The sequence below is a fragment of the Electrona antarctica genome (genome assembly GCF_951216825.1).
Source record: "Electrona antarctica genome assembly, chromosome: 7".
NCBI lineage: Eukaryota > Metazoa > Chordata > Actinopteri > Myctophiformes > Myctophidae > Electrona > Electrona antarctica.
Window position 1 is genome coordinate 26,142,378 of NC_136812.1, and position 10,731 is coordinate 26,153,108.

The following is a 10,731-nucleotide window of genomic DNA, read 5'->3' on the forward strand; positions in this document are numbered from 1 at the left end:
ATTATGAAAAAATCTAGTGTTGCAAATTGTGGCTATCAGACAAGCCAGTGCATACATCTAGGCATCGCGTTCAAACCAAGTGTGTAAATGAACTGTCTTAAATGAACACTGGCATCTGCGTCAAACATTGCTTAGTATGTTCATAAATTAGGCTTTCCGGTGAGTACAGGTTGGCAGTGAGACAATGGGGAGCAGGAAAACGCTGGGCTCAGAGGATTCTCCCCTTTCAGACTCCTCCTAGATGGGCCTGGTTGCTCCTAACGTCATCACCACAAACAACAGCATGGGTGGGAGTCTGTGTATGTGTGTGTGTGTGTGTGTGTGTGTGTGGGGGGGGGGGGGGGGGGGGGGGGGGGGGGGGGGGGTCAAATGTGTCTGTTGCCTCCTGTACTACAGGGAGTATTTGTTATTCCGTTGTCCGAAAAGAATGACAGCTCCCCATTGTTTGCCTCCTTCACTCCTCCGCTGTGATGCCTCCTTTCCGTGCTTACTTGGGACAGGATATGGTGGGAGCTGGGAGGAGGTTTTCTCCCCTTTTTCTCCTCAAATATACATGCACAACATTGTCCATCCACTGCCAATGGAATGTGATCAGGAATCCAGTGTTTCTGCTGCATCTATATTTGTCTTACCTCTAAGGGAATTATCTTTTTTGGTCACTTTTATGTCACGTGCATGGAATACACAAAGATAATTGGTGATGTCTGTGTGTGTGTGTGTGTGTGTGTGTGTGTGTGTGTGTGTGTGTGTGTGTGTGTGTGTGTGTGCATCCCTATCCCAGATAGGGATGGTAGGGTTCATATGGTTAATTGATGGTAGCCCATAAGATAAATAAAGCACTTGTAGGTTGAACAGCATACTGCATAGTGCATTGCTCATGAAACACATGTAGAGTACATATTGAAGGTCAATCTGCACGTGTTGTTTTATTTCCATACATATATACGTGCGTGTGCGTGTGTGTGTGTGTGTGTGTGTGTGTGTGTGTGTGTGTGGGAGGGGGCGGTAAAAGACAGCTCTTTGTGACAGCGTAGGGACAGGGGGAGGGAGAATGTTGGGGAGGTCCAAGGTGGATAGGAAGTGTGCCTCCAGTACAACTTATAAACACGGCCCACCTAAGGGTCAGTGTTTACATCCATCCTCACATGTCATCACTGTCTCTATATTAGTCACTTTGTAGAACGGACAAAAGTCTTTGGGAACGCTAGAAGAGAGGGGAAAACAAACACCTTTTAGGTTCTTTTTTCATTTGAGATTTTCAGTGACCATATTATTCAGGCTTCAACACCGTGTGAGTTAAACTGCAAAGAAAGAAAAGCGCAATTGAAGGAAACTTCACAGGTTTTCGACAACCGAGGAACTTCACGTGCTATATATTCTTTTTTTTACTATTTTGCTTCCCTTCATCCGCAACCATTTCGCCCCCAACAGCCATGTACAGCCACAACTACTCCCGGGCCAAGTTTGGCCTGGAGGCGAGAGAACCTCTACACCGGCCCAGAGGGAAGAGCTGCGGTTACTACATGAGGATCGTCTTCTTCTTCTCTTCTCTCATCCAGTCTCTGATCATTGTCAGCCTGGTGCTGTTCCTGGTGTATGGACAACCAGAGAGGGCTGCCGAAGAGAAGAGGGTCCAGGTCAGTCCTTTGGACCATATACGTTTTTGTCACTTTATGACAAAGTATTTATATTCTTCATGACTAAACTTAAACACTCCCAGAAAGAAACAACAACATATCATTATTCCAGTTTGTCTGTCTTATCTTGACATCATTATGAATGACAATGTGTTTGTGGATTTGTTTGCATACCCCATCTTAGCCTTTATCCGTTTCTGCTTTCTAATTGAAAGTGTGATGTAAATGTATAATACAAACACAGTGATGAGCATACAAATTATTGTCATCATATAGGAACTGGAGCAGACCTATAACAGGATGAGTGAGAACAACATTAAGCTGAGGAAGGAGAAAGCAGACCTGGGAGCGCAGCTGGGAGCTCGCACAGGAGAGAAGGCAGCCCTGCAGAAAGAGCTGGACACGCTTAAGACCGCAGCCAATATCACCACCCATGAGCTCCTAGCTTTGCAGAAGAAAATGGTGAGTAGATATTGCTAGGTTGTTATAATTAGTATAAGTATTGGATTGATATTTGTTTTTATTTAATGGCCTCAGAGATTCATTAAAATATTTTAACATTACTTGTTTAGTTTGTTGAGTGAAGGGCGCCTCATGCTTCACAGTCACGAGAAGCAGGAACATGGGTTTTCAGTGAGTCTAACATTGTTAGAGTTCAATGGGAATATCAAATATCGAAATATTGAATCGAGCAACTTAAAAAAAAGTCTGGGGTGCACTGTACACACAAAAGCCAGAGTAGATGTTAAAATTACCCTAGAAGTGTTTTAAAGTTAAATACCCCTTTAAGCATTGTTTTTAGGGATTACATTATTTGAGTGGTAAAAGTACAACTCATGACTCTAAATGAAAATTCACTTAATACATTAAAATGACGTAAGTGATGTATTTGTCAATTCCAGACCCAGTGTGAAGCTGATAAGAAGCAGGCATTGACACGAACCCCACCAACATTACAGTGTTCTACCCCCTCTGTCCGGATGCCTGCTACAAGTATGTACTCTAATGATCAGTACTTTACTTACATCATATTTGGTGAATGTATAATTTTAACCACAAACTCTTTCTAAATTATTTCAAAAATAGCTCTCAGTAATCCTGGTCTCTAAACTGCCTCCCCCTGGCCAGCCGGGGCGCCTGATGGAGGGGAAAGGAACTGGTTGGAATAACGTGTTCCTTCCACGCGCTACGTCCAACCAGGGAAACTCCCCCCTGTCAGGTGTAAAGGAGCAACTTGGACACTCAGGCATGAAGGAAGCATGAGTTCAAGTCCGTTGCTCTCCCCATGTCCCCCATATATGGGGACTAGGTTGGCGGAGCGTGTGTAGAGCCCAGGATCACATTAGATAATTGACACAGGGGTGAAAAAATGGGTTACAAAATCGTGGGATAAAAAAAAAAGGGAAAAAAAATAGCTCTCAACTACAAGCTCACAACATGTTGTGTTGTGAACTTGCAGATCACAGCTTATACATAATGGCATGTTAAAGTGGTTAATCAGTGATTTGTGATCTAATACAATGAACACTTACTGTACTCATAATGAATGTGCTCCAAATATACAATTACATTTCGACATATACAACAATTACATTTTCATCAGTAATGGATCTCTCAAAAGTTAAATGTTAAGCCAGTGATTGATAGCTGGCTATTTGACTAATTCTCCACTGGACCCTACAGCCGGGATGGATACGTTGCAGACTCTGAACAACCAGCAGAGAGCTATGATCAGGCTCATAGAGGCAAACTTCACCCAGACAGTTCTGTACCTGAGCCAGGACAGAGACAATGCCCTCAGGGACCGTGACACTCACCATCACACTGTCATCACCCTGCGCAGGGACAACACCAACCTGAAGGAGCAGCTGGACACCTATACCAGGTCTGTCTGAGTGTGCGTTGATCTCTGTAAAAAGTCAAAGAAAGAGAGACCATATGTGGCCCTATACAGTATTTCACAGTATTTGTAGAACAGAATAGCGAAAATCGGCAAAGTTTGTAAACCTGCAATTTTCTGAGATTTGTGAAATTAAAAAATAAATGTTTGTAATCTTTTGGGGGAAAAGGAAAAAATGTTTTGACGTTTTTTTGAAAATGTGTCCAAAATAGTGATACATTTTATATATATATTTTTTTTTAAAGGAAGTGTAAAGAGGACTTTGCAAAGTCTCTGGAGGGTATCCAGGTTGTCACCTCAGGTTTCCTGGACAGGATCAACAGCCTGTTTTCTACCCAGCCCACCTTTCACCTCACCTGTGAGAAGCAGCAGGATCAGATGGAGAGGATCAGAACCGGCTGCACCAACCTCTCCAGGGACGTGGAAGACAAGTTCCAGAAATACTTGAACAACGTGGGCAATAAGGTACCGTATACTGTGTGGAAAAACAAAAAACATTATTGTAACCAATGTGCATGCAGTGTTGAATGTTAAAACCCCAGCATCCATATATTCTGGCGGGAATCAACCAAAAATATGAATAGATCAACTATCTTTGACGAAAATATTTGGTGTAGACAGAAAAAAGTGTTCCAAGTACAACTTGGTCCAGTTTACTATAAGTCTAATACAATATAACCCAACTGCAAACTCAAAACGCTTCACTGTGAGCTTGTAGATCTGCAATTCTTTTTTTTAAATGTTTTTAAACATTTTTGGAATTTTTTTTAAATTGTAGGGATGCCACAGTGAAAGTGTTTAAACATGTTTGAGAATAGACCACAAGGAAAGTTACTGTGGTCTAGGAAGCCTTCCTGTACAGTTGATGGAATATTCCAGAGAGCAAATTGGCTGGGAAACCAGTTTCTCCAGGGAGGAAGTCCATCCTCAGCATTGTTCATGATCTAGTCTGGCTAAAGAGACAGGTGACCTCTGAGGCGACGGCAGGGTCAGCGCTGGGGCGAATCATGTGCCGCTGCTGATACAGCACCGTACAATACAATCAGTAACAGTAGGGCCAAATTAAACTCCTGTCCTCAGCAATGTCTTTTTACAGTTGTTAGAATAACGTCATAAGACATAAGCTTCCATGTATCTACAAATGTCAACATTTACTGGCCCTAGACTAGAATGTGTTTTCACCCTGGCTGATTTATCTCATTTAATTTTTCAAATGGGAAAAATGAGTCAAAGCTAAACAATATGAACACGACAAGTTTAGGCTACTCTAATTCTGTTCACTATTTGGCTTCATTTGACTGATTCAAAATTGTATTGTATAAAACATAATAGCATCGGTCTTCACCCAATATGTTAGTGTGTAGATTTGAAACTTAAAATAAAGCTGTGGTGTTCTCCAGGAAAATGTTGGGGAAAGAGAACAACAAAAGCCATACAGTACTGTACTTTGCTGACTGGCAACCCCCAGCGGTCTATACTTGGCCCTCTCCCTTTTACCCTCTTTACTAAATCTACTTTCAGAAAATAGCCATTCTACAAGCTCACAACGCGTCACAATAAAATTTGTTGTGAGATTATCGTTGAAGGTTGCACTCCTATTACATGCCCAGATTAAGGACACTAGGGTCAATGTGGTTTTTAACAAACACTGTAATACATATTCTATTAATTTGGAGCACTGCTTGTATAGAATAGTGGTTCTCAAACTCCTCCAGATGGTCCCCAGCCAAATGAGTTAATATACATCAGACTTTACATTGGCTATATGAAATTAGACGATATAAAGGCTTAACGTGTCCAAATGCAACGCATTGTGAACTTGTAGATCTGCTTTTTTTATCTTGGAAAAAGTTTGGAAATTGTTTGCATTTATTTAAAATATTTTTATCTAGGCAGTAGGCAAAAAAACATTTTCAGATGGGAATCTGCAGCCAATACATTCATTTGGGGGATCCTTGACATGAAAATGTTTGAGAACCATGCACTGCACTTGACTTTATAGAACATTTATCCACCTGCCGCTTTTCTTCCAGGTGGCAGATATCCAGTCACAGTCCAGTCGCCTGGAGGTGCAGAACTCCCATCTGAACCAAGACCTGCAGCTGTGTACACGCAACCGCAGCATGACAGCAGCTGAGGCCAGCAGGCTGATACAGACCAACCAGCAGAAACACGACAAACAGGTAGAGTTCTTGCCTTGTACCGTGTGTGTGTGTGTGTGTGTGTGTGTGTGTGTGTGTGTGTGTGTGTGAGAGGGCCACACCTCCTCACAAGTATAGTAGAATTTGAGAAATCGACATTGTGAGGACCATTTTCATGGTCCTCACTAGACAAATGGCAGATCTACAAGCTCACAACGCATTGTGCGTTGCACAGCTGCCAGGCTTTGTTAGCTTGTAGATCGCACTTTTGGGCTTCAGGGTTAGGGTTAAAAATTGCCAAAAAATGGTCAAAGAATGGCATTCATAAAATTGCAGTTGAAAATGTTGATGTCCTCAGTACAATAATACAAACGTGTGTTACATTATCCTAGGCCTATATGGTGTGGTTTTAAAAGGACTTATCTACAAATCTAATTATCTATCATCTAAATTCCATCTGCTCCATCTGAAATTACTTTTATAGGTCACATATACAGTAGCCTGGCCCAGCCAGCATGCTTAAAATTTTTGAGCCGATGCGAACGAAAATAAAAGCCTGGGTACTGAATTGCCTATCTATCTATCTATCTATCTATCTATCTATCTATCTATCTATCTATCTATCTATCTATCTATCTATCTAAACTGCTTCCCTGGACAAATTATTGAATTAATGTTTCATTCAGGTGGAAACTTTGCTGATCGAGCAGAACCGATTGCGAGAGGAGAAGAGGCTTCAGGGAGAGCGTCTCTCTCTGAGGGAGAACGAACTTGCCACCGTCAAAAGGAGCGCCCAGATGCTGACCACTCAATTGGCCAACTGCAAGGTTAGACTTGTTTATGTATAGAGTATAGAACATGCAAATTAACTGATACAAGTAAGACGCGCAAAGCGAACGCAGCTCGTAAATTGCAATAACAATTAGAATAAATTACGTATTTTTTTGTGTGCGTGCGTGTGTGTGTTTTTTTGTACGTTTTTTCTTTTTACGTTTTTTTTTTTAGTTAAGTTTTTTTTTTAAGTTAAGTTAAGTTTTGTGTGTGTGTGTGTGTGTGTGTGTGTGTTTTGTGTGTGATACAGCTGCGCCCTCTGGTGGCGGGCAGGTGGTGTTACAGCGTGACACACAGACAGACACACACACACAGACAGACATACATGTTCTGCTAGGTCTCATAGTTAGTGCTCACTGCGTTCGCAAAAACACAGAATGAAGGGGAAAAGCAATGTTAAATGCCTAAACATTTTACAAAATAAAGAGCATACATAAACTCTAAAGGGTAAAACTTGACCTAAAGGTCGGGTGTATTATGCATTCTAATTGCATTTATAATGCATTATAATGTACTTATAAGGGATAAGTATGACGTAGTCATACTATTGTATGGTAGTATAATGTGATTATAATTAGGGATGTCCCTTTTTTCGTGTTAGCCGATACCGATACTGAATACCGATACCAGAGAATTATATTTATAATCCATTGTAGCAGCAGATAAAGAAACTTTTTAAACTAAAAGAGAAGTCATGACACCCCTCAGCCTTTTAACCATATAAACCCTAACATCCCTAGAGAAGTCATGACACCCCTCAGCCTTTTAACCATATAAACCCTAACATCCCTATTCCGGGTATGTCATAATAGGCAAAACATTCTGCAAAGAAGCTCAAAACGCATCGCATTGCAATGTTGTGAGCTTGTAGATCTGCTATTTTCTAAGACGGCATTTGGTATATGCCCTATAGGGGAAAAAGGAGGGGTACAACTATAGACCTCTGGGGGACTGTAAGTGGTTTACACGTAGTTAGCCTGTCAAGTTTACTAAGAACACGCGGGCAATAGACTGCGGTAGTGAAAGGTACACATATAGACTGCGGTAGTGAAAGGTACACATATAGACTGCGGTAGTGAAAGGTACACATATTTCACACACTGTGGAGCTACTCCTTATTACGATGCTAGTGAGTCCCAGTGATCTAATTGGTGACAGTGACAAGGTGCACAGGAGTCAGCAGAACAGAAGTATCGGAGGGCAGCGGGAGGAAGGGATGGACAGGCAAGATAACAAGAGGAAGCCACCAGAAGCATATTTTTGTCAGAAGTCAAAAGGGCAAAAAATGTCCAGTGAAAAACCCACAGATTCTAGGAATATGTGCATTGTTGCATCTGGAATGTACTATATCCAAGCAGTGTGAGGACAGATAACATCTTCTCGTTTCTCTCTCTCTTTTTTTTTAGCCTGCCGTTCCTCCGCCTGCTGCTGCCTTGCAGGCTGAGCCTCCACGTCAGAAAAGATCAATTGTGGATAACGGTCCTTCTATTGGTGCACCTGGCATCAGCAAAACTCCAACAGTATAATGACGTGACGTTCCAACTCAACGTATACTACGTTAGTTTCATTGATCCAAGCCGGAACACAATCCATTGAATGATCATTGAAATAAACATGCTCTGGAAATGCACAAGACCCACCATGGGTGGGCCACGATTCCACGAACGCTTTCAAGACTTTCAGGTGGGCCCTGATCGAGCAAAGGTTGAGAATCACTGGAATAGGCATTCTTACTATGTACAGTATGCATTCAACAGTGGAGGTTAATATTTTTAGATATTGATTGATAGTCTACTTGCTCTTATTTTTGTCATTATTACTGCTTGCTCTCCTATGTGTGATGCAATGGAAAGGAGAGATATTTTTTGATGCCATGTGTTTTATCAAACACAACCTGTACATAGTGTTTTGATTGATGTATAATTTTGTCATATAAGCTTTCATATTCCTAGCGTAACTATGAGGAATGGTTGTTAAATTAATGACTGCTGAGTTCCCCTGGAAATAAAATTGCAGATTTTGCTGTGAACATCTTTAGAATCATTCTCATCTTAATGTAAAAATGTATCAAACTTTTGTAAATATTGTCTATTCTGCTGTTTTTCAGTGAATTGTGTTTTTTGGGGGGTTATTAGTAATTAGTACTGCTGAAAATGCGAAATGTTTTTGCTAATTTATGTTTGAATTAAAATAAAATGAATTCTGCTTATATGCATGAAACATAATAAACCTTTACACTGTATATTCATCTAGCTCATTCTTATTTTTGCTCTAGTATGTGTTTAAAAGTCAACTCATATTTAGGCTACATAAAAATAAATACAAGATAATGATATTGTAAATCTAACACCTGCCTGTCTATAGGAAATAACCCAACCACTCATCAAAAAGTTTCCTTGGAGTAATTCTTTTTTTTTTATCCCACGATTTTGTAACCCATTTTTCACCCCTGTGTCAATTATCTAATGTGATCCTGGGCTCTACACACCCTCCGCCAACCTAGTCCCCATGGGGGACATGGGGAGAGCAACTTGAACTCATGCTTCCTTCATGCCTGAGTGTCCAAGTTGCTCCTTTACACCTGACAGGGGGGAGTTTCCCTGGTTGGACGTAGCGCGTGGAAGGAACACGTTATTCCAACCAGTTCCTTTCCCCTCCATCAGGCGCCCCGGCTAGCCAGGGGGAGGCGTAATTCTTGAAGTAAGTCTAGATAAACAATATTAGCCATGTCTGTTATAAAATATCCAAATCTATTGGTATTCAAATTCTGTAGTTTGGTGTCACAACACTTTATTACAACTTAATTTATCCGTATCTTATACTGTATATCTTTGGGAAGCTTACTTATTTACTACAAAAAAAAGGGTCTGGTCTGCTCATTCAGAACCTCTCTTCAAACAGCAAAATAGTGTATCAATTATTAACTTAACTACATGCATTTTATATTAAACGTTTTGCTTTCTCTGTCCTTCTTCCAGCTCAACCATGTGCACAACTTCAATACAAAACATGCAAATTAGCTACATCTCCCAATGTTCTGCACTGGTCTGTCAGTTCTCTATCAGGTACAGAAGGGCTCAGTTATGGTAAAGCTATACTGAGATATCATCACAGTAAAAAATATAATACCTGGGCACTACCCAAATAAAATAAAATGGAGCACTCGACTGGATCGATCATCACAGTCTGTGTCTACATGTCTATGTAACACGGTGTCATAATGGATGAATATGGAAATAAAAGTCAAATAAAAAGTCAAATATTGTATAGTAGTACAGTATAGTAGAGGAATATTAAGTCAAATGTCACACTTCCACCATACGTTGGATCAGTAGCTCTTCTCAAATTAGTTCCCAAAATTAATATTATGTAACATATTTTGTGCCAGAGATCCATTAGAAGATGTGTTGTTAAAAATAGCAGATCACTGGCGCCTGCTGGCTTAGTGGTCCAGCCGCATGCCAAATATAGGCTCTGGCCTGACAGCGTGTTGCGTGTTCGAGTCCCGTTCATGACGACCTTTGCTGCATGTCTTTCCCCTTCTCTCCCTCCCACTTTCCTGTCTAACAAAAAAGCCAAAAACAAATCTTAAAAAAGAAAAAAAGAATAGCAGATCCACAAGCTTGCAAGCTTCTAGATTGGCTATTTTCACATGGCTTATGTATAGGGTTAAAAGGATTGAACGTTTGCTGGTGCCTCTCTAGAACCCCTGGGTGTCCCTGGACTCCACTTTGAGAACCACTGCTCTAGATAACAAGAGGTGAACATCCATACATCCAGACAAATCCATATATTTGTTCATCTGCCAGTAAAAACATCATCACATATCCATGTAGCTCCATCCCTGGGGCTTCTAAATACACATGGATGTACTGTTCCATGAAAGTATAGTACAACAACAATGGCTAATGCAGTACCAGTGCATGAAAACAATCTAAAGATCATCATGCACTTGCACAAATGTGATGTGAAACACGCACACTTGGTCATAGGTCTTGGACCCTGCTCAGGTTCAGTCAAGCCAGGCAGCGACAGCTGATAAGAGAAATATAGAGGAAAAAACGTCAACTCTAAAAACTCTCCTTTAACCCTCTCAAGCCTGAGGTATACTTTGCCTCATGTCTTGCACCAAATATAGCATCTACTGTATAAGCCCACACACCGCATCGCAACACATCTGCTACTTTCGGTAAGATACACTGTCTGGCGGGCAGCTAAGAAT

General features: G+C 41.0%; 1 protein-coding gene across 1 annotated transcript; it reads left to right on the forward strand.

The window, feature by feature from the left end:
- Positions 1 to 1,148: 1,148 nt before the first annotated feature.
- plvapb (plasmalemma vesicle associated protein b) lies at positions 1,149 to 8,739 on the forward strand. Its single transcript, XM_079506877.1, has 8 exons — positions 1,149 to 1,637; positions 1,914 to 2,099; positions 2,540 to 2,630; positions 3,321 to 3,522; positions 3,783 to 4,002; positions 5,571 to 5,720; positions 6,365 to 6,505; positions 7,916 to 8,739. Exons 1-8 carry the CDS (start codon positions 1,434 to 1,436, stop codon positions 8,033 to 8,035), a joined length of 1,314 nt encoding a protein of 437 aa, XP_079363003.1. The 5' UTR covers positions 1,149 to 1,433; the 3' UTR covers positions 8,036 to 8,739.
- Positions 8,740 to 10,731: the final 1,992 nt, after the last annotated feature.

Coding starts and splice junctions, on each gene's coding strand:
- plvapb (XM_079506877.1), top strand. CDS start 1,434: ATGTACAGCCACAACTACTCCCGGGCCAAGTTTGGCCTGGAGGCGAGA. Junction 2,631..3,320: donor TGTCCGGATGCCTGCTACAA/GTATGTACTCTA, acceptor TGGACCCTACAG/CCGGGATGGATACGTTGCAG. Junction 6,506..7,915: donor CTCAATTGGCCAACTGCAAG/GTTAGACTTGTT, acceptor CTTTTTTTTTAG/CCTGCCGTTCCTCCGCCTGC.